Source organism: Triturus cristatus, chromosome 3_2, assembly GCF_964204655.1.
Source record: "Triturus cristatus chromosome 3_2, aTriCri1.1, whole genome shotgun sequence".
NCBI classification, from domain to species: Eukaryota; Metazoa; Chordata; class Amphibia; order Caudata; family Salamandridae; genus Triturus; species Triturus cristatus.
The window spans coordinates 155213953-155238412 of record NC_140584.1 but is presented as its reverse complement, the minus strand read 5'-3'; the positions used below and the strand labels follow the sequence as shown (position 1 = coordinate 155238412).

Below are 24460 nucleotides of genomic sequence, written 5' to 3'. Positions count from 1 at the left end.
TGACTGGCTTGCCTAGGTAGCGGGTGTTCTGGCCCTAGGTCCTTTTGGTGATGAATGCAAAAAGAACAATTGATGGACAAAATGCTGAATAATGTCAAACACTCACCCCCAGTGCAGAGATCTGGGCCTAAATCCATCACTGTGTTGCTTACCGCGCCACCCCAGTTTTGACCTAGCCATATGCAAATCATGGGAACAGTCCAGCCCAAACTGCCAGGCCAGGTCCTCCCTGGACCGTAAACAAGCATCCTAGGACCGGTTTCAGGGTATCTCCCCTCATCAGCCAGGATAGCTTGAATCCAGTGGCATGGCGAGCATGGAACCCACATCTGGGCCTCCCCGTCCCACTGAAAATATGGGAAAAGATAGCTAAAGCAAACCACTTAAAAATTATCCTCAGGCACGTCTATGGACCTCTTAAAAAAAAGTATGCCAAGGTCTTTCAATTATTTCTTTCTTCAGAAAAAATATTGATAAAAGAAAGCAAACATTTGTTTTCGTATATCAAATGCTCAAGTATCCAAGTTTAAAATATAGATAAGTAAAAATAATGGAAAGACGACCCCATTCCAATGACTAAAACTGCCCTCTCAACTCAGAAACTAAACATTACCATAAACACGCCAGGGATAATCTCCAAATGGAGATGATCATGTTGTCTTACACAGCTCTCTTACTTGTAAAAAAACTACTGTGAAAAACTTGATGGTACAGCACTACGTATTCACAGAAGTCAGTTTTCAATCATAACCACTATCGAATACTTTTAGTTCTCTGTCAAGTGGGAGAAAACAAAATACAAGAAATGTTTTTGTTATTTGTCATTGTCATTTCTCCACAGCTGAACATACCCCTTGTAATAATCCTGAAGCTGTAATGAACCACTGTTATTCCATATTGATGTGAGTAATGTCAACCAGGCTTTGCAATTCAACACATACTCAATATAAAGTTTCAACAATATAATAAGCAAATCTTGGTCCAAGAGTCTTTTTCCTAACTTAGACCTTACTAAAAAAAAGAAACGCCACTGGCCCCTTCACCTAGCCCCATGTGATAAGAAGACACTGCTCTAAAAAGCACCTATGCTTTTTAAAGTGGATTGTGTCCCAATTTTAGGTCAATGGTGCAAAGGACACCTTCCAGCCAATAATCGGATCTCAAATTTGCAGACTTTTAAATCAATGACACAGCTATTAAAAGTCTGGGCCTCTCAGTTATCCGACCTCTTATTTACAGAAGTATGTACAGATTTTAATAAGGAATTTCGTCTTCAAACAAATGCAACCTTTCCCAAGTGGTTAATGCTGATTATCATAAGTTGCTCTTCATTATTATGAAGTAGCTTTGGTCAGGCGATTAAAACAATTTGGTTTCTACTTGTCTAGCCAAGCCTCCATCTTTTTTTATCAATGCCGCAGTCTCAAAACACTTGACTACTGACACACCAACCACTCTAATTTTCTCCTGCTGAGATTTTCTACTGTTCACCGTAACCTAAGGCCAATTATTTTATACAGCCACCACCAAGTCCTACCACATTAGCCTCCCCAACTCAGCTCGCCTGAGGCAACCAGCATGAGTCATGGGGTACGCCATAAGGAAGACTTGCCAGAGAAGAGGAGAAAATAATCACAGCTAAACTAATCCATCCGAGAACAGAAGGCAGCTTCTCCCAGCCTACTTGGAAGAAAGTAGTCTTGAAATCCAGGCATAACCCAGTTTACTGGGAAAATTTAACGAGACAAGAATGAAAAAACACAAAAATAAAACGTTGCCACAAAACCACAACCTAGAAGATGGAACTGTGGACCAGGTACCATTAACTCCTTAATGTGTGCTAAAACCTGCAATATCCAAGGCTCTAAAGTTATGTACAGTTTACCATTCAATATTATCGGGAGCACCTTTATAGATCCAAAGGAGGTCTAACATGAGGATTTCATTTTTCTTAACTCACCCCTTTCATCAAGCAGAAGGTTCTCCGGCTTAATATCCCTGTGAGTTATTCCAATCCCATGGAGATATTCCTAACAAAACCAAAACAAAAATAATGTTGTTCACCTTTCTCTCGGTGCAAAAAAACGTAAACTTAGAAGTAGATAATGCACTTACAACACCAGCCAAAAGTTGATGAAAAAATTTGTGAGCATCTTGTTCAGGCATTCCTACATCAGGCTCTGTAAGAAACAGCACAATGGTTTAGTTGCAAGATTTTCATAGTTGGTAAAGTTGAATCACAAACATTTGACAGTTCTATACAGAGAGTTTTTATCAAAGGTAAATACCAAGGTAGTAATAACGATAGCACTCTACATTGCATAGGTTTTTATGAAAATGTATTGTCTCAAAGAAATTAGAGGCCTTACTACCAAATGGTGAATTATTAATGATGAAACTAATTCACTCACAGTTTGTTAAATAAATGTGTGTTTTGAACTAGGGTGCTTCAATAATAGTAGTCAGAGATGTGTGACTTTTTAACCAGAGAAAATAATTAATTTTAATAGATGAGAGAGGCAATGATCAATCTAGAAAGGAAGAGGAGCGATGTACTGCGTTTGATCCTGTTAAATCTTTATCAAGAGGCAGCAGAAGAGAGATGCAAGCAGAGATGCAGATTATCACACATTACAATTGAAGCCGGCAAAAGCACAACTTCAGAAGACTAGATAGAACCCACTGAAGACATATGCTAGGAGAGCCATAAAATAAGGGTGTGAGGGAGCAAATTTAACATTTCAAGTTGAAGTTGAGAGAATACTAAAAGCAGGTAGAAGCTTCAGAATCCTAGACAGGGTGCACTTGTGCTCCAACAAAAACAGGTCATATTTAGCTGTATTCCTTTTTAGGCTTACTGTTCATATCTGACATTTCATGGCAAAACTTCATCTGCAGAGACAAAGGTAGAATAGTCCATACCGGCAATTCAAAGTGGCCCCTAGTGAGGCCAGTTCAGTGCACACCCACTTAGTTGCCCTGGTAGAAAACACAGATTTGCCCAGAACGCTTGCTCAAGTGAGCAGCTTCAACTCTAGCAGGCCTAGCCTATCCTGAGACAGAGAAGATCAATAGGGCCTGTAAGATAAAGGCCTCCATATCATACCTCAAGAGGTGAGATGTAGGGTTTGATGCAGGACTGAATAGGCTCAAAAAGGTGCAAGACAAAGCAAAGCACAAGAAAGAGCAGTTTATGGCGATTCCATAAATTAAAATCGATGGGACGGCATGAAAGAGAATCAGAAGGGAGAGGAAGATGATGAGGACACAGGAATAAGCAGGGAGGTTGGGAGTGAAAGATGATCAGCGGAATGTCAGCCTGTAATTATGGGTTCTCAATGATATGGAGTCTTAAGATGGGAGCTCAAGGAGAGTGGAACTAGCAGACGGGAGCACGAAAGGAGTGTATCATCAATTAGAGGGGAGAATAAGAAAGGGGTAGGTGCCACCACAGTGGAGAGGAAAGAGGAGGAGCGGGAAAAAGTAAGGGAGCAGGCATCAGAATGGTAGCAAAAGGGATCAGGGTGAGCACGGAAGAATAGGTAAAACATCAAGTACTTCCAAAGAGGTTTGTGCGAATTTAAGACACAAAGAGTGGGTGTTTGGGCAAGGCTAAACATCAGGAATCGTTGCCCACAGGAAGAGTAAAATGTTACATTTTCTAGGGCGGAAACAATACCCCATTGTGTACTGGGTAAGATTCAAACATGCTTGAGCATAAGACTGACAAAGCGGGTGAAAGAAAGCAGCAGAACATGTAATGCATTAAAAAATAGTGAGAACATCTGCCAATTGTATAAAAGGAAATGCTTTAAATTTTGTTACTTCTCAATTTAAAATTCAATAACTTCATGCTTCAGAGAAACATCAAATAGCCATCAACAAAACAGCAGGTTCTTAGATTTTTCCCTCCCGACTGGCATGAAAGCTTCAAGCCACTCCTAGGTTTAACTGTTATGCTTAGTGAGTGCTGTAGAAATTTTGTGGTACAATTAAGCCAGCATCTCCAAGTGTTGTAAGACAATCCTCTCGTGTTTATTTGTTTAGCTGTTAAATAGTCTGAAAGCCACACGCTTACAAGCCCTGGCACCCCTACAACAACCCAGGGTAGCACATGTACTATGGATATACCCGGTCTTTATGAGATACATTTTACTGTCACACTCATTAGCATTGAGTAGTACCCCACACCTGACACTTTACTGCCACATTTATTTAGCAGCCAACGAGCAGTCACCTCCAAAGATCAAAATCCTGGGAAACAAAATCTCCCGCTGATTGTCAGCACCACTACTTGCCATTGCTAGCAACACCACGCTAACATACTCTTTACATTTTGCCCGCCTGTTTCCTTGCAAAATACCACTATTTAGCAACCACAGGCACAGAACGCAGGCAATAGGAGTATGTCTTCTGTGTTTATTTTTCTTATTCCCACAGACGCTACCCCTTGACACTACTCACACGGGAGCCACGCCCTGCTCGAACGATCACCAGCTGTGGCACTTCACTGCATATTTAAACTACGCCGGCACACGGTTTCCGCATCCACGGAGCTCCTGGCCGGACACAATAGGTGATTCAGAGGGTCCAGAGACAGCGCCAAGTAAGTGGGGAAGTCTAAGCTCGCTCGCGGTACCGCCACCGGGACACAGCCATCGGCTACTCCTGAGTGTGCATTCCTTACCGCTGGCAGCGAGCTTTTATCTCCTTAACTCCCCTCTCCCTCTATACCCCCCAGAGTGCATAGGAGTCTCGGATCCCCGCCAGCGACTCATGAAGTTTGTCCTCCGAAGTTAGGAAGTAAGCCCCTTTTTTAATAGGAAATGCCTTTTTAATAGGAAATGCCTTTACCTTGGTCACCAAAGTATTTTTGCTTGCCTCGCCTTCAGGTACTAGCACCGCTAACGCATAGTACTACTATCCAGCCTTTGCCACACAAACCGACACTTCCGTAATTCACCGTCGATTGACTCGCTCACATATTAGGCACCATGGCCTTGCCATCACTTATTGTGAGCCTCAAAATCTACGTGATACAAATTCTATATGTCTATGTGTTTGTCCCGTCCCTTTTTTCTTTTCAGGTACAAACTGAGAGGAAAACCTCCTCTCACAATTATAGCACCTTAGCGTGTGCTTCACATAAAGGCACTGACAACACGTGAGTCCCTTGATCCACCCCATCACACATAGGTCCTGACGAAAGCCAGTTTAACAAAAAAGGCCTGGCTGAAACTAGTTGACCACACTGGACGTGGGAGACCATAAGTCTCTCCAACCTCGCCCCAAAGCCTTGTTTTTAACCCTGCCCAGGGCCCACTAATAAAGTAATCTTTTGGGACCACTAGGAGAGTATTTTAAAACCCCACCCAAAACACCTTCACTGCACACTCACCTAACACAACCTGCTCCGCTGTAACCAGGCGTCGAAGCACACCTGAGGCACACTCTGCGCCTCGGGTGGGGCCCGATGATGAAGCATGCCACCAAATAGGTTGGTGGGTGAGGGCCTTCATAAAAAAAACAATCGGTTTTTCCCAAACAGACACATATAACACGTACATAATCAAAGTAGCTAGCTCATTTTGATCACTGCATATCCCTCGGGGAAGCGAACTAGCCACTCTAGTTCCTGCTCTCCTCGTGATTTCAAATAATATTTAAATAGGTTATTCTGAAACCATTACTGTTTTTGAAGGATATGAAAAGAACCTTAAACATTTTGCAATAACATCTTGAACTCTCTTACCAATTCGATCAAACAGCTCTCCACCGCTGCAGTACTCCAGAAAAAGATATTGGATGTTAACTTCGCGTCGGTGCCCATAAAACTTGACAATGTTAGTATGATTTAGCATTTTATTGATGCAGATCTCTTTTTTGATGTTATCTGGACAGTCTGCTGCACGCTTCATGTCAACAATTTTTACTGCCACAGCTTCTTCAGTGCGTTTGTTCACAGCAAGTTGCACTCTGTCAGGGGGGAAAGGCCACTGTCAATTGACTTTCAGGGTGCGTTTTACATGTTAGAAATTCTTCTGCAGCCAGAGAATTGTACAGACTAATGCAACAGACAACCATGGCGCACAATTGAAAGGTGGTAACAGAACCTGGAGTCTTTTCCAACAGCCACAAGCAAATGAAAGTAGCGCTAAAGTTTAAAGTCTCAAGTTTTCATATATTTTTTGAGCAGGTGGCTGCCTTCTGCATCCCAAGGAAAATACATATACATCTTAGCGCCCCCGCCCCACACACACACTTTGGCAGTCTCAGGATACAGAACATTTACCCAGTGAAACTGAAGAGTTTGAATGAACCTAAAGTAGTAGTTTTGGCAAAACTTGTTCAGCTCGGCATCGCTGCCCAAACAAGTTATCCTCAATGATGATTTGAAATGCCTGCCATGGAGCAGGTGAGATTCATACACAGAGAATTACAAGAATGTGCTACGTACTCTCCATAAGCTCCTTCTCCCAAAGTCTGCACCAGATCCCAATCTTCCACAAATGGTACCGCCATTTTTCATAAGTGCAACCGATAGAGTCCAACTAACCCTAAAGATAACAAAAAAAATGATTTTAATGACTTTTACTCTTATCAGAAATAGTGGCACTTTGTTTTCAGAAGACCATATATATGGCACTTGTCTCAGATACTAATTTCATGACTGTGACGAAGATTAGAAAATATGGTATAAATGTTTCGTTCTGTTACAGTAAATTTGCATATCGTGGCCCATGATGTGTTGGGTCACAAAGGAATTTCAGTAATTTCTCAAAATCCCCAAGCGTTTACAATATAAACATGCTCCTTCCTTACAGATTATATACCTTTTCCCCAGTGTATTATAAAAAAATAAAATAAAAAAAATAACCTTCTGCTCAGCCTTTCAGAAGGTCATTGAGTGGGTTAACATGATAGCAGATTAACATTTCCCTAGAGATTCAAAGGCCTTCAGTATTTTAAGTACCAACACACCATTTCGGTGCCATCTGTGTTAGTGGTCTAAACTTCAAAATTAAAGTGACATTGACATAGTACGCTCCTGATACAAGATCAGGATGCTGTAAAGCCAGTGTGCCTCTGCTATTTACAACAAGAATTTTTCTGTACAATAGGGCACCATTTTCAAAGGTAAAAAAACATAACTATATGTTAATTGAGAGATAAAGTGATACATTAACATGTCATGGGGATACCAACACAATGATCACATTTACACTACAAAATACATAGTGATTAGGTCATTAGAACAGATTTAACAAACAACAGATCACTCGAATGAAGAGGTCAGGTGCAGTGGTTATCTGCCCATTTGGAAATCGAACACCCCCCAGGCAGCCTAAAAACTGAAAGAACCATGGATTTAGAGTGGAGCAAGTGCTGTACCTATATTGCTTTGATTCGTGTTTTTCTCTCTGAAGCTTAAAGACACTTTAATGCAAAAAAAATCAAATAAACATCTATATGCAGTTCAACACAGTGACCTGAGAGGGCAATGCTAAGGCAAGTTATGATGTCATATGAACTTCTGCCATTTTTATAGCAGTGCATGCACAACGTCGAAGGATGATATGTGTTTAATTAAACATTTGATTTATTTCATCTAACAAGAATAACTTATGAAAGGAACTAAGCATTTTGTTAGCATTAACAGAAAACAAGTGTCCTAGATCTCCAGAAGACTGACTAAAGCAGGCATATCTCTTCTTGCATGAGACCAAGTGATATTTACCCTGCCACAAAGAGAAGAGATCCCTCTTCTCTTTGTGGCAGGGGGTAAATCACTTGGAGTGATCACTCCCACCAAAATGAGCTGGGGGTTCGATGCTGCCTTTCCCATAGAGACTACTAGTCCCCAGCCTATCAAGACCACCACACGGCAGTCTGGACAGCTCTCGGAGGCCAGGGTTACAGTTTTCCATCCCAGTTTTTTCCAGCACTGCCCTACGTAGGTCCAAGGGTCCTGGCCTTCCTTTCTCCAGAAACCCTAGAACTGTCCTCTCAACTTTTCTAGAGAACAAGAACCCTACCCCTAAGCGGTCTCTCCTTCTTATAGACCGGGGGGCAAAGCAATGTACTCACACACCCAAATGGGTGTCATGCTTTATCATCGGCAGCTCCTCATGGTAAAAGCTTTTACCACTTTGTGAGCTGTAGAGGATCATTGCTTCCAACACAGCCACTACTTGCTTTGATTTATGACAAGAGAACCTGCTTATTAAACTCCCAAAGGATTTCTCTCAGTCATTTTTTAACCAGTGTCACCAATCTACACACTGTAACTCCACACACACTTCATCACGGCGTCTTTATTTTCAAAAGACCTCTGGCAAAGAGCCCGTTCGAGGGGCCTTTTGGCCTTGCAGTGCCAGTCCAACAAGGAGCTGCCCTATGATAAAGCATGACACAAACGTGGGTGTGTGAGGGCTATTGACTCTGAGCGATCAGATCCCCCAACCCCAATCTGCTTGCCCAGCCTCTTCCGATAACTGTTTTGCTCTTTTGCTATGACTATACAGGAACTGCATACCCTTTACGATTACATATGCATCTAGAGAGTATGTATGCTGGACGTTAGTCACGCTCCCAGCCTCTCCTTGTTATAGTTTACATTAGTTTCTCACCTGCCTACAGATCAGGGTCATCAGCACAGCCTAGTTAGAAAAAATGTGTTCCGGCACCACCCCTCCTCTCTCCATATAACATGCAGCGGAACTACCTCACACTGCGCATGTGCATACAACAAAGCAGAGGAGTTTGCATTGAAGAATCAGGAAACTGAAGCATGCAATGAATCCCCATTCCAACTCGGGGGATTCATACAGTGGTGTCAGAGGAGCCAAACCCATTTGTGCATCCCACAAACAAAGCTAGAAGCATACATACGGTGGAGCTTAGACACAACATCCTAGCAGCGTTTTCATGCAATCCTTACTGCGACCACTAGATACGTGGTGTCAACCAAACAGTAAACAACCAGATTGTATCACTCTGAACAGATCAAATGCTTTCCAGGCAAGGCACATATAGAGAACAAAAGCAAACACAAGGGGATGATGGACGGAGCGCTGAAACTTTTCAGACACTCACCCCCAGTCACAGATCTGGGTTGAATCCATCATCATTCTTTAGCTCACTTCGCCACCTCAGTTCAGATCCAGCTATATGCAAATCAGTCTTGACCCTGTGCCTCATGGGAATAGTCCAGCCCGAACTGCCAAGCCAGGTCTTCCCTTAACCAGAAACAAGCATCCTGGGTCCAGTTTCTGGGTAACAACCTTCATCAGCCAGGCTAGCTTAAATCCAGTGGCAAAGTGAGCAAGGGACACACGTCTGGGCATACCCTGCCAACTTAGGGCGAACAAAAGCAAACACAAGGAGATGATGGACAGAGCGCTGAAACTTTTCGGACACATATGGAGAACAGTCAGGGCACTGTCCAAGTCTTGGATGAAAGAGGCAGAGTGTGCAAGTCAAGAAGGGTCACATGCTGTGATGAAAGTGAAACAGTTCGACCTATACTACACACTTCTTAATGACCGCCATTGGGCCCTGCCTTCACAAACAAAGTAAAAAACACAATAACCAAATGCAAGGAGAGGGAAGACAAATAAACAAATGATGGAACAACATTAAAGAGAAACACAAATCAGCTGTCAATTAACATAACATAAAACTCCAATGGGCTAATGAAAATAAAGCAAAAGAAAAAAAAACAGTTCAGAGCAAATAAACACAATGTTGAATTGAGGAGTTTAACACGTATCTATGGGACTTCACAAGGCAGTGTGGCTGGGAAGATGTCAAAATTATTTAGAGGCTGGAGTAAGAACCCTATCCCCAAAAAGTAGAAAAGTCTTTTTTTCACCATCTATAGAAAGAAGCAGACAGCTTGCTCACTTGACTAAACTTGGGCAAAACAACAGACTACGATTTCCAAGTACATGATCTTACCGACTACTTCCAACCACAAACAACCCTAGATTATAAACAATGTAATCTCATAAATGCCACACAATGACCCATATAACAGATCCATTCAAGCAAGAATGAGACACCTCAAATCATCCTGCTCTTTGATGACCAAAACAAATCAGATGGAAATAAGGACAGATATCAACAATTGATTTCTTTCACCACAACTACTCCTATACATCTTAAGCTAACCAAAGCGGACACTGAAAGGCATAATTGAAATAGGACGAGCGAGCAGAAATTCGACCAAGCACTGAATAAAAATGTACCTAGCAGAGATGTAATAAGAAATACATCCTTAGCACAATAATGTGCTTAGTGGCCTTCATAGAACAAGTAGAGATGGCCTCAAACTGAACAAGAAGGCAGAGGAGAAACTCATCACAACCACGACAACATTTGATATGCTCCAACTTGAAGAAGCAATTTGCTTAGGAGATCTTATCCTGTAGTTAACTTTTATCAATATTCTTTGCAGATCATTCTTTTCTATTTCTACAAGCATTTCAAATGTACTGTCCTTGACCATTGATTACGATCACAAGATTACGCTGACGTCACATGCTTTTGGCTAGCAAGCAGTGAGGCAGCGAGTGAGTCGCTACGGCCTCCGGTCTGGGCCCTGGTGAGCAGTCCGTATAGGAGAGCAGGGTGAAGTGGAGCAAGTGTTGGTTTTGGCTATGGCCCTGGTTTGACCCCAGTGTGTGGTCCATGGTCCCAGAAGCCCGGTCACTGAGAGGACACAACGGAGAGCGGAGTGCGTGTGGCTGAGACCTCCCCCAGTGGCGTGTCTTAGCCTGACAGTAACGGTGCAAGACGAGGGGGCTGTCTCACTCGATTTTTACCTGACATTCTCCTGTTTTAAAGGAGCTGCTTGAATTTTCTGTTGGAGATTCTACACGCCCATTATGTCTGCTTGCTGCCACTGAAAAAAAAAGTTTTAATCTACAGTTCATTCCACGAGAAAAGGAAGTAAGAGGCCGACTGCCAGATTCTTCTTCATTATTATTATTGGGGTTGTGTTGCTGCTGCCTTGTTGTGCTTGTGGCTCACAGAGGCGCCTCAGTGAATAAAAAAAAAAATATATATATCCTACTGGCAGTCGCCAGTAGGTAGTTATAGTTAGGACCTAGTTTCCATAGGAAAAGCATTTTTTCTTTTGCCAATATTTTTGGCGCCAGTTGACAAATCTTAGCGAAATTTCCTAAACTAATGGGGCGCTTTGGTCAGCTCCTGTCTTGAAAGTTTCGGGGTGATTCGTCAAGCGGGGGCCAAGAAAAATGGGGGGTCCCAAAACGCGTTTTCTCCATGATAATTTCCATAGGAAACTTTTGTGGCGGCTGCATCCCGAACTGCTAAATTGGAATTACACCAAATTTGGCAGAGAGGTAGCACTTTGTCCAGAGTGCACTCTTTGCTTTAAATGGTGTAAATCCGTTCAGTAGTTCCTGAAAAATATATATATATAGCTGCCGCAGTGGATCCAGTAACCCTCCCGATCACGAGCTTGTCTCTGATTGTCTGCCAACACTTCAAAGTGTTGGCAGCCATGTTGTGACTGAGTCACAAGCAAAAATGGAAGAAAATGATAAAAAAAATAAAAGGGTGCAGGGTAGAAATACCCTGACCCCCCTAGGCCTGGTGAGGGAGTCCCACAGAGACCCCCAGTTCCCCAAAAAGCATTTTTGTAATATTTTCGGCAGGTGCGCAAATCCCGCCGACATTTTATTTTTTAAACCGAAGTGCGGTCTCCCGCGCTTTGTTGCTTTTAAGCACCCAGGTGGGCAGGGGGCAAAGTAATAATGTTTTAGCGGGGGCCCTGTGAGATCGCCACCTTCCCGGGGCTTTTCTTAAAAAATGCATGGAGGGGGTCTCCTGCCCCCCACGTTGCCCTGGGGGCCGCCACCTCCCCGGATCATTCCTGATTGTGAGCCGGGGGGGCCTCGCCGGCCACCCCAAGCCCTGGGACTTCCACCTCCCCAGGGCTTAAATTATATTTAAAAAATGTGTGGGGGGGGGGCTCCTGCGACTGCCCGGAGGACCACCACCTCACCTGGGCAAATTTAAATTAAGGGCGGGAACCGTTGCGGACACCCGGCCCCAGGGACCACCACCTCCCCGGGGCTTTAATTACGATGGGAGTGGGGCCGCTCCAGGAGCCCTTCATGGCCCTAGGGACCGCATCTCCCCACCCCCAGGGCCGGCTCCAGCTATGTCCAGGGGTGCCCACCCCCGGGACATTGCAGTTTGCTATGGCAGGCCGGGAGCACGGCTCCTGCCCTGTCATAGCAAACGCTGCTTTGCTTCGTGGAAGCAAGAGCAGGAAACCTGTTCTCGCTTCCACCAGGCAAGGCAGAATTGCTTTAGGGCAAAGGGAGTTGCATGTTAGCAGCTCCCTTTGCCCAAAAGCAATGCCGGCTCCCACAGGTGGCGGGGTAACGGCAGGGACCGCGGGGGCATTGGGGCTCCCCCCGCGGTCCTTTAAAATTATTTTATATGTGATAAAATAAAAATATGTGGCGATGTCCCGGGGGATGGGGTACCCGGGCCGAAATCGGCCTCGGGACGGGGGCCGTGCGGCCCCCTTTCCGTTTTTTTCTATAAACAAAATGTCACAGTCCCTGGGGAATGGGGCCCTGTTATAACCTGTTGTGTTGTGTGCATCTTCCTTATTACTATTCTGTCCCTTGCTGCTCAGCCATGTGTGATGTCACTTGGAATGTTGAGTGTGTAGGTCTGGAGGAGTTGGCAGTTGGAAGAGATGGGCTGAGCAGCAGGGAGGCTGCTCCTGGTGGGGTTCTACTTGGGACTTATTAGTGGTTTTACTTGAGGCTTTACTTGTGATCTACCATCATATTTGATCCTGTAACCTGCCTAATAAATATACAACCTGTTCTACGTTACCTGGCTACCTGATTGATGCTTCATTATTACACTGGCGACGACTGGAAAGAACCTACTTCAATGGACTATGGTTTCTGATGCTTAAAGGATTTTCAAGAGAAAAGGAAAAAAACTTCAAGAGAACTTTCAAGCTTGTTTTTGAGAAAACAGATGTTGCTGATGGAAACTGTAATGGAACTGGGAGTAAAGAAATGTAACTAGCTGTGTATTTTCAGGAAGCTGACACTGAAGCCCCACCAGTGACCACTCCATCGGTCGCCCCAATATGTAAGTGTCAGTTTCTTTCTTCTGTACCGTGTGTGATGATCAAGAGATTCTGATACAGACACTCCTAGTCATTTATGACAAGCTTGATGAATAAGACTGTGTTTAAAAGAACTAAGGAACTTTTGGAATATATTAAAGTAACTGGAAAAAAAGGAAAAGGAAATGTAACGGAAACGCTCTACCAGTGACCATTTCACTCCTCGCCCGACTGTTTAAGTGCTAGTTCCTGCTTGCCTGCGAGAACCCTGAGGATTGATGGGGTGTTTGACAGCAGTAATCTGAGTAATTTGATTAATCTTTCTGACACTTCGAGCCTGCTTGTGCTGTGGGTTGTTTTACATGCGTGTGTTGCGCATTGTTTTTCTAAACAGTGTGTGAACATTTCTAGTCACACGTTGTCCTGGCGATTTTGGACCTTTGAAATTTATTCGGCGCATTGTAAACCCTCTGCAAATTGCTGCAAGCTCTTCAAATTCGAAAGGCATGGCGCGTGCAACTCACCTTTGTCGTGGTGTTGTGCGTATCTCCGGTGAGATCTTCTGTGACGTTTACGCTCCAGGCTGCTTCTGAACGCTTCATTGCAGATTCGTGCAGTGAGCCATCCGGTTTGACGCCGAAAACGTGCCGCCATCTTGGGGCTGGCGCATTATTGTTATCATATAACTGGAAATGCCAACCACGCTGCACTGTTTGTGCTTGGAGTTTCAATAAAGTTTCCACGTGACCTCATGCGTCTGGAGACAGCGGGAATTGAACGTTGTGGACGCATTGACTTTTGTGAGGAGGTCTGTAGTTGTAGGAGGCTGAGTTCCACCACAGGGACGCTGTGGGAATCACTGACGTTTGGAGCGGTGAGTCTAAGTACCATGCATCCTCATTTTGTCAACCACGTTTTTGAGTCAATCGGAACTTCCTCGTCGTGACCGGGATTGGGATATTTCTCGATTTGTAGTGCAACGTTCCTGAGGGTTGGATTGAACCTCTTGTGACTCTCAGATGTTTGGGTTGTTACTTCAAGCTTCTCAGTTATGAAGCACTCGAAGGACACTGATTCTGGCCTGTAGTTAATGTGATTTTGGAAGGCAGAGCACATCCTTAATTATTTTTCACTCCATATGTCTGACGTCAACGGGGAGGAGCAAGGCACTGTATTGAATTACAGCTACATGGATCTAATGGACAAAGACAAGGACAAGGACAAGGACTTCACTTTGGGTGAGGACTTCGGGTGAGAGATCGCTCACCGGAGTCAGGAATTTCTTGTTTTTTTTATTTTCGTTGTTACAATACTGTTTTGTGGGGGTGTGAGTGTGTGCCTCTATCTTGTGGGGGTAGTGTGTGTTCTGATTTAGTTGAGGTTGTGGGGTGGTGTGTACCCCAATTTTTGTTTCTTAGGGATGTTTGTACCCTGGTTATTGGGTGGTGTTTGAGAAATTTGTAGCTGAATGTCAGGTTTTGAGACGTTTTGGGAGTTATATGCTCCAGTTCAGTTCAATTCACAGGGAGTTGGTTCCCTATTACTATGTGTTGAGTTTAGGGAGGTGTTTTTCCCCTATAGGGTGACGTTGTTCCCCTATTTCTGTGATTTGTATCATAGGGAGGTTTATTTTCCCTATTTCTGTGTTGCGTTATGGTGTATCATAGGGAGGTTTATTTTCCCTATTTCTGAGTTTAAGGGAGGTGTTTTTCCCCTATAGGGTGACGTTGTTCCCCTATTTCTGTGATTAGTATCATAGGGAGGTTTATTTTCCCTATTTCTGAGTTTAAGGGAGGTGTTTTTCCCCTATAGGGTGACGTTGTTCCCCTATTTTCTGTGATTTGTATCATAGGGAGGTTTATTTTCCCTATTTCCGAGTTTATGGGAGGTGTTTTCCCCTATGGGGTGGTGTGTTTACCCCATTGCTGTTCGTTTGTTGGTGGTGTTTACCATCTAATTTGGTTCCCTAGGGAGGGGGATGGGGTTTATTATTGATTTTCTTGCAAGTATTTTCTGATTTGTTGTATGTTTACTTGCATAATGAATTTTCTGTTTATGTATGCAATGGTATTTTGGTGATATCTTGATTTTATGCATTTGTATCTTTATGCTTTGTTTTCGTAAGGAAGGGAGATGTGTTATAACCTGTTGTGTTGTGTGCATCTTCCTTATTACTATTCTGTCCCTTGCTGCTCAGCCATGTGTGATGTCACTTGGAATGTTGAGTGTGTGGGTCTGGAGGAGTTGGCAGTTGGAAGAGATGGGCTGAGCAGCAGGGAGGCTGCTCCTGGTGGGGCTTATATATGGACTTAACAGAGGCTTTACAAGAGATCTACATGAGCTTTACATGGACTTTGTAACTTAATAAATAAACCTACAACCTGTTTCTAAGTGACCTGTCTACGAGACAATCTTCATTATTACAGGCCCCTAGGGTCCACAATATATTGAGTGAAGGCGGTGACACACAGCCCCCTTCTAACATAAAAAAAAGATTTTAAAAAACCAGCATCTCGCCGGATGCCCCGCCCCCTCCCTGCACCACTCTGCAAAGGCACCTTCTGGCACGTTCTGGGTTGGGGGATTAAGTCCCCTATAATCCTATGGGTCCTTAGGGGCCAACTAGCCCACCAGGTACCTCCAGTAACCCCACACAGTGGGATTGCTGAGAGGATGTCCGAGGCCACGCCCCTTTTTACACCACTCTGCAAACACGCCTCTTGGCGCACTGCTGGGGGGGGGAGGAGGTCCTCTTGTGTCCTGAGGACCTCAGGACTAAAGTGGACTTCATCCCCCGAGCAGCAGTGCGACAGGAGGTGCGTTTGAAGAGTGATGTAGTAAGGGGACAAGGCCACGGAGCACTCTCAGCAATCCAGCTGTGTGGGGCTTACCTGAGATAACAGGAGGGCTAGTTGCCCCCAGGGACCCTCAGATAGCAAGGGGACTTAATACCCCAACCAAGAGCACGCCAGGAGGCGCGTTTGCAGATTGGTGCATAAAGGGGGCGTGGCCTGTGTCCACATCTCAGCAATCCCACTACCTGGTAGGCTAGTTGGCCCCTCAGGACCCCCAGCATCAAAGGGAACTTTAATCCCCATCCAAGAGAGCGCCAGGGAGCGCGTTGCAGAATGGTGGGCAAAGGGGGCGTGGCCTGCTATGAGAACTTACCAATGGTGCTCTGTGGGACTTACTGGAGGTAATAGGAGGGGTAGTTGGCCCCCAAGGACATCCTTGGGGGCCAACTACCCCTGCCGTTACCTCCAGTAAGTCCCACACAGTGGTATTGCTCCGAGGTCTTCGGAGGCCACGCCCCCCCCTTTCTCAACCACTCTGCAAACGTGCATCCTGGCACACTACGGGTTGGGGATAAAGTCCACTTTACTCCTGAGGGACTTTGGGAGTCAAGAAGCCCTCCTGGTACCTCCTGTAAATCCTACGCAGCGGAAATCTTGAGCGCTGGTCGGAGGCCCAGTCTCCTTTCTGCAGCACTCTGCAAACGCAACTACTATGTTATAGTTATAAATTAGCATTTAAAAAAACCTTAGAAATTAATTGAAAAAAACATACGTTTCAGGGACGTTATAGTTAGTAATTAGCATTTTAAAAACCTTTGAGATACACTGAAAAAACATAGGTTTAAAGGGCGTTATAGTTAGAAATTAGCATTTAAAAAACCTTAGAAATTCACTTAAAAAGCCACAGGTTTCAGGGACGTTATGGTTAGTTGGACATTTCACTCCTACAAAACCAGAGAAATTCAGCCGTTATCGTTAGATGAGCTAACTATAAATCGCACCCCAGCAATGTACTGCTGATGACGTCACATATTACATCACTCATGACATGGAGGGGTACAAAGGAGAGTGCCGTGGATGTTGTTTCAGCGATCAATGTTAATAACATCAACGTTAATGACATCAATCTTAATTTTACAGCGACAGCGAGCACACAAACAGTCAATTTTCTTGATGTACGGGTCTCTAATATTGACAAGATAGAAACTACGTTACATCGTAAGCAAACAGCCGGTAATTCTATGCTGCATGCTACCAGTTTCCACCCTAAGCATGTGATTCAGAGCATCCCCTATGTGGAAATGCTTAGGTTGAAGAGATTATGTAGTAACAACACAGACCTGGGAAGGGCTCAACGAGACAACAAACTCAGATTTTTGGCAAGAGCTTTTCCGATAAAACAATCGATTAAGCAATTTCTAAATCACAACTGCTCAATAGATCGGAACTCCTATTTGGTAGGAACAGCAGTGATACAACCACTAAACCCATGCAGAAGAAAGATGAGGAACACCAAACTTGGTTAATTATCACGTATAACAAACAGGAAACACAACTGATTAACAACATCAGGCGAAACTGGCCGTTAGCATTGGATGACCCAATTATAGGTCACCTTTTGCCCAAATCACCCTCCATTACGTACAGAAAAGCTACCTCAATGAGCAATGCTCTTGTTAAAAGTAGTCCAGAACTAATGGAGGGAGGTACCTGGTTATCACTTCGAAAAGGCTTCTTCAAATGTACCACCTGCCGAGCCTGTAAATTTGGGGCGAATAAAACATCATATCTAACCCCATTCACGGACAAACCTACTATAATTAAGAAATTCCTTACATGCAAGACAGATCATGTAATGTATGTGTTCCTGTGGACTGCGTTATGTTGGCAGTAACAAGTTACAGGCACACAAGCGGATACTCCAACACATCCAGGCAATCACCAATTCTGACCCTACCTAGGAGACTTCGACTATGAGTACTCATTTCTTTAAGCGCCAAGAGATCCCTGTGGGGATGATTCGTTTGCGCTATATAAGTGAGTAAAATAAATAAATACATACCTATCCGTTTGCCTGCCATTTTAAAGACAGGCACGATAACAATTTGGAACAGTTCAGATACTATCTACTGGACTCGGTTCCGAAGAGGGGGGGGGAGGGGGGCAACAGGGTGTCGGTACTAAGAAAATTAGAGACCCAGTATATTTTGGAACGAGATACAAAGATGCCTGGGGGGCCTTAATGCCGGTGAGGACCTTTTCACCTGTCTGTAGTATCATCAGGGATGTGTGGGTTGTACAAGCTGCACCAATTTACTGACTCAGTTCAAATTAACCCCTGCCATGTAATATGATAGCCATGACCAAAATATCTAGTAACAGGATCTAGGCAAAGGTCAGGGTACCACAAGCTAGGATACAGTCAATTCACTGAAATAATATATTGACATTTAATAAGAATTTTAAAACATTTGAAACATGTATTTTCTTTTTATAAAACTCTTGGCTACATGATCAACATTGATATAGCGATCCATAACCAACAGCTTGAGGGAATTGTACAGTCATTCAGGACATTGAGTCCATCAGTTACCTTGCATTGATGCTATCTACCTGGTGCTATTTTATTTGCACTTTTGCACTTCAAAAACAAAAAGAGGAGATCATTATCTATATATAGTACTTTATTCTTTAGCACTTTATGCAATTCAGCACTTTTACAGACTGCTTTCAGACATGACAAGATAGTACTCGATTTAGGGTAATTAAACCACTTGATAATAAAGGAACAAATTAAATAATTATTGTTGGCAAATATCGGCCATCAACAATATGACAAATAGACAAGTATAAGCAATAAGATCTATTATATGGATTTTCTGGACAAGGTTGCTGAACATGCACTGATGCTTGTATTGTATTTTAATTGCCCTGTTATTTATGATGCTCTTATAAAAATGCTTTTAAGATTATGTCTATAACTAATTTGTTAACACAGGTTCTATAACATGGAGGTATTTTACAGTGATTTTGAAACCAAGTAATATCAAGTGTGTTTTAATCAAGATACTACGTGTTCAATTGTATGAGAAGTCTGTTATCAGTGTTTATGGTATTGGTATGGCACTTGTCACCTTAAATACTTTGGTCCCACAATGCAGTGATCAAGGCCAATCCGGGACGAAACGCGTCATGGTGGACTGTCTGCAATAAACAGTTTTGCACCAGCAAGTTGAGGTCCGTGTCCGTCTTTTTCCAGGCACAGGGAAACGAAGAGCAGAGAATCTAAAAATATATTTATTTCCTAGTAAGGTAGTGCGCAGATTATGCTTAGGTTGCAGGCCCCTTCAGTGGTGCGGAGGCGACCGGCATTAGGCCGGTGCAACTTGTGCCTCCTGGGGGGGCTCTGCTCCCTGCACACATCACTCATTACTCGCTAACTTGATCCTGCTTGTGGGAATTACCCTCTAACCGTGTCAGTGGGCGTTCGTCTAGGCTCCCATCATAAGGTTTGTCGCCAGGTTAACTAGACAAATCGGAAGGGAGTGACTTCAGTTGCAGAGTTGCAGAGTTGCAGAGTCGCAGGAGGAAAGAAAAGAGGAGCTGGTCACTGGGGGATGTGTGTCTGGACATTTTTGCAAGATGCCATCTAGGTGTCTGCACTCAGGTCACACAAACTCCATTTCAGGAGCAACTGTTACCTCTACTAGTTGTTCTACAACTTTAAACACTGAAAAAACTATGCGGGAAAGAAGCCACAGTCCCATCTGTAACTTCAGAAGTCTAATCCCTCTGCTGAACCTATTCTCAAAGAGGCGGAGTGGGGTAGGGAATAAAGGACTGAAGATAATATCAGATGCAAATAATATAGACGACTTAAGGTTGGTTACGGTTTTGTCCCAGGGCACTGCTTTGCATCAAGTCAGTTGTGTTGCCTGTGGTTCAGCATCTGCTGACCCTTTAAACCAGTCCAATAAATTGGTGGAAGTCTTGGAAGAAATGGACATTGAGGCTGCATTCAAGACGAGCACTGCCGGTACTGTTGGCATTAAGAAGGATCTTGAGTCTGGTTCCAATAATCTCATGACCCCACCTGGTGTCCCATCTGGTGGTCAAGTTGTGGCTCTTGGGTTGGAAATGTTGCCACCTAAGGAGACTCCTGGAGTAACTCATGGGGAGGGAGGGCTAGGTGTTGATTTGTGCAACAGGGACCTTGGTGCATTGGAGAACTATTCCATGCCGGACGTTGCCGCTCTTATTGAGAAGAATCGGATTAGGGAGGCCAAGCTAAAATCTCCTATTGCCCTGGACTTCACCTGGACTCACCCCTCTGGATTGTTTACCCAGTCGTCCATCATTATCGACTTTGTAAACTAGTAAGCCATCTTCGAGGGTTTCCTATATGGTCTCAATGAATTCTTCTTTGAATTGTGGTCTATCTCTGCCCATAAGGTATCAAGTATGGCTGCAGTTGCTTACACAGCGCATATTGTTTAACTCCTGGAGTCTGCCCGGAGAAGGAGCGAGGGAACTACAACTCCCTACCTGCAGTGTGACGCGCCCACCACCACCACCGCATCAGCTCATTTTCCTGATTCTGCCTGCAGTTGCTTACACAGCGCATATTGTTTAACTCCTGGAGTCTGCCCGGCGAGGGAGCGAGGAAACTACAACTCCCTACCTGCAGAGTGACCCGCCCACCACCACCACATCGTAATCGTTCGCGCCTGGAGGCGCTAAAGTGGCAGCAGGGGCTCCCGCACGCCACAGGACACGCGCGGGCGAAGCGAAGCCCGGGCCAAGGTTGGGCCCGTCGGAGGTCAGATGAGGCTGGGCTGGGCCACCCCCCCTTGGTGCGGTGATACGATTTGATGCCATTACATACCGGTAAGACTTCTTGAAATTAATTCCTGTGCTTCGGCTTAACGGTATAGCGGGCGAAATGGGAAAAAGGAAACTGGCAGTAGCTACCAAGGGGAAGCAAGTGGCTAACACAGTACCAATCACAACCTATTTGATAAATGCCATGGGGATCATCAATAATGAAATTGTCCAGGTTGAGGAACAATTAGTCGCTACCAAAACGGCACTGATTTCCGTCCACAAAGAGACTAAATCTATGGTTGTGGAAGAAGTCTGAAGTACTGGAACCTGGAGATAAACGTGACTGGATCGATCCCAGCTTGAAGAACAAAAGTTCTAGTGCCCCATACCTATCTAATTCAGTTCTTGCAATTATGACCGGCCCTTGTGTTTTCACAGTTTCTCCTGAAATTTCTGTAGCACCTAACACACCGGAATTGATCTCACCACCTGCGAAAAGGTCTAAGCAGCAAACGGCGTTAGTACCGCTAAAGGATGGCTCTATGAAAACCAAAAAAAGGGGCAAGACAGCAAAACAGGATGAGAGAACGTCCCAAACAGGTCTTGATGACGAGACTCTTTTTTTTATAATTACACGGGAAGATAGACACTATTGAGAGGCGAGTTATGTCTGAGATAAAAACTGTGCAAAAAGACATTTCCACACTAATAGTCTCAGCTCTGCGGTCATCAATTGTTAATACTTCTTGTCAGAGACCTATACCAGAGATGAAGGATAAGAATAGGGAACTACAGCAATATGAGCGAAACTCCAGTAGTGATGTAGCAGAGTCTAAGAGACATCAATCCCCTGTATTGCATAGTAAGGATATATCAGGTTTGCCCAGTTCACAACTAGCTACTAATTATACAAATGGTAACTTAAGGAATGGTAAAAAACACACACAACTGTCTGATAACCACCATCGACCAAGGACAGACCAGGAGGGATCCCTTAGTTTGCCCACTCAAGCTACCCCTTATGTCATTGTCCTGAAAAACGTCCCACAACTCCGTGAAACTGTTACTGAAACATGGGACTCACTAAGGAACCAGGTTGTACACTGGTTCTCCAGTAACACTCATTGTAGGAAATAATTATGCTAAGAAGAGTGGGCTGGGTGGGCAAAGGGGATAAGCAATGTGATGGGATTGCATAGTAGTAAATTTGCGCCATGCAAATGTGGTAGGTCGTTTACTGGAAGAGGCTTTAGCAAAACACTCTTAGCAATACAATAATTGTAATGAGGGCATAATTGCTTTACCCCTGGGATATTTTTATAGATCTAGTTCTGAGCCATACGTTCAAATAGGGAGAAATCACTGAACCCCTGTGAATTTTAGGTTATCGTTAATGCCTAATAGGTTTGCACCCCTTGGGAACTGCAGTGAGGTTGACTGACTGGGCTTAAAAACCACTACATTGGATGATAGCTTATGCAACTTAAATAAAGTAGACATACCTAGGGAAGTAGTAGTATGTAAGACAGCGGAGAGGACGAAGGAAGTTACTATTTGCATTCCCTCAAAAGGAATAGGTGTAAATCCTATGGAAGAGTTGCAATTAGACACTCGCAGCGATCCTACTTACCCAAACAGTATGATCGGGGTAGTTCCAATAGACTGCTCACTGGACGGGTCACTACAAGTGATGGCATGGAACATTGCAGGGGTCAAAAATAAATTACAAAACCTAGTATGGCTAAAGAGGATACAGCACTGTTCCCTGATCCTCTTACAGGAAACCTGAGCGACAGAACCCTTTTATATTAATAGTTTTAACACTTTGTTTTCTAATGCAATACCGTCCACGACGGGGAGAGCGAGCGGAGGCTTGGTAGTATTAACTTCTATACTAGCAGCCCTGGTTTTAAAGAAGATTTGTACAAATTCACGGTACTTTCAGCTCCTAGCTTTTACCGTCAAAGGAAAGCAGAATATTTTACTCTTTAATTTTTATAACAATATATTTGATAACACGAGACAGGAGATAATAGCACAATTGGAGGGAGAGTTGGATAGTTTTTTGAAAGGATTGAGGGGAGGAAGCATCATGATTTGGGCTGGAGATTTTAATACGGAATTATGTGGATATACTATAGGGGACAAATGTGGCCTCAAAGACGTACTTGGCGATCAAATCTCTCATAATTTGTATGGCGAAGCAATTAATCATGTTATGTTTAAATTCAACTTAGAAATCATGGAGCCAGAATCTTATGAGGGAGTACACATTAAACACACTTATGAGGGGGCCAGGTCGTCTTCATGTATTGACCACTTTTTAATATCCAGAAACTGTAGGTGTCAGGTGGAAAAATGTTTTATACTACCTAGTCTGCTAAGTGACCATCACCCAGTCCTGTTAACATTAAATTCGAAATCATTCTATAGAAAGAGGTTAACCCCACTTGCAACTAACATTAAAACCCAAGGTGAAAACGGGATCTCGATAAAATGGGCAGGGGTAGACCCCACAGCCTTTGTGGAGAAAATAATGCAAGAAAATAACCATCAAATAATAAAATGTCTGGACAACCAATCCAGTAATGAAGAAATTGTCTCAGCCTTTCAAAATATCTCCGATGCAATTTCCAAGGAATTGAAAGCCAAAAATAATAAAAATAGTACCAATTGCCCACGTTGGTTTAATCGCCATTGTTCCAGATTAAATAGGGATTTGAAGGAAGAATTAAAAAAGAAACAAAGGAATGGAGAAAAAATTGTTTGCCTTCGGAAAAGCTATAAACAAGCCCTAAATCTGAGAAAAAAACGAAATCAGGGAGAATGCTTGGGATAACCTGGTCCAAGCAGCTGAGACAAAGAACTCTATTCTATTTTGGAAAACTATCGAACAGTCCTTGTTTAAAGACGCTTCCTCGGCTAGGGTCGATATTTTAGTAATACCAGCAGAATGGTTACTTCATTTTGAAAATATTTTTAATCCCTCACAACAACTGATGGAAATCAAAGAAACCCGACATTTTATTCTAATAAATACTCCCAAGATAGTAAGAATTACCAAAGAAGAGATACAAACTGCCTTAAAAAATAGTGCAAGTGGGAAGGCAGCAGGGCCGGATGGTGTCCCTATTGATGTTTTTAAACATGATGAAGAACTTTGGTCCCCTATTTTAGTCAACCTGTTTAATGCTATTGTTAACAGGGTGCTACCATCAACCTGGGCTGAAAGTGTGATTGTCCCCATTTTTATAAAAGGCGATAGAGGTAGCGCAAAATGCTACCGTCCAATCTCCCTTTTGGACTCTACTTCTAAACTTATGGGTAGAGTCCTGCTAGCCAGATTGGAAAGCTGGTTAAAAGAAAAAAACATCTTGACAGACGCCCAGTACGGATTTTAGAAGGGGGTATTGGAACGGTAGTGCAATGCGTAAATCTAGAGCTGCTTATTGGGAAATACACACAGGCCAAAGAAGGATCGCTCCACCTTTGTTTTGTTGACCTCTCCAGTGCGCTTGACCTGGTAAATCATGCCAAGTTATGGGAAACTTTAGCAGAGATGGGCGCACCTGGTGATATAACACATTTTTTATCACAGATATATTCCCATCTAACTTCAAAAATACGCTATGGCCAGAAAGGGGAATGCACCACGCACTTTAGAGTCACTAGAGGAATCAGACAAGGTTGTGTCCTTGCACCTCTTTTATTT

At 43.6% G+C, this 24460-nt stretch overlaps 1 protein-coding gene and 1 pseudogene across 2 annotated transcripts in view; both read right to left on the bottom strand.

Annotated features, from left to right (window-relative positions):
* CHEK1 (checkpoint kinase 1) overlaps positions 1-24460 on the bottom strand; it is a 206691-nt gene that overhangs the window by 145093 nt on the left and 37138 nt on the right. For both annotated transcript variants that reach the window (XM_085647395.1, XM_085647396.1), the window contains 4 exons: positions 6458-6557; positions 5753-5976; positions 2116-2180; positions 1961-2030 (listed from right to left, as the gene is read on the bottom strand). In XM_085647395.1, coding sequence (XP_085503521.1) covers positions 1961-2030; positions 2116-2180; positions 5753-5976; positions 6458-6522 — 424 coding nt within the window. In that variant the 5' untranslated portion in view covers positions 6523-6557. The remainder of the gene's footprint in view (positions 1-1960; positions 2031-2115; positions 2181-5752; positions 5977-6457; positions 6558-24460) is intronic.
* LOC146856936 (zinc finger protein AEBP2-like) overlaps positions 20993-24460 on the bottom strand; it is a 37936-nt pseudogene continuing 34468 nt past the window's right edge.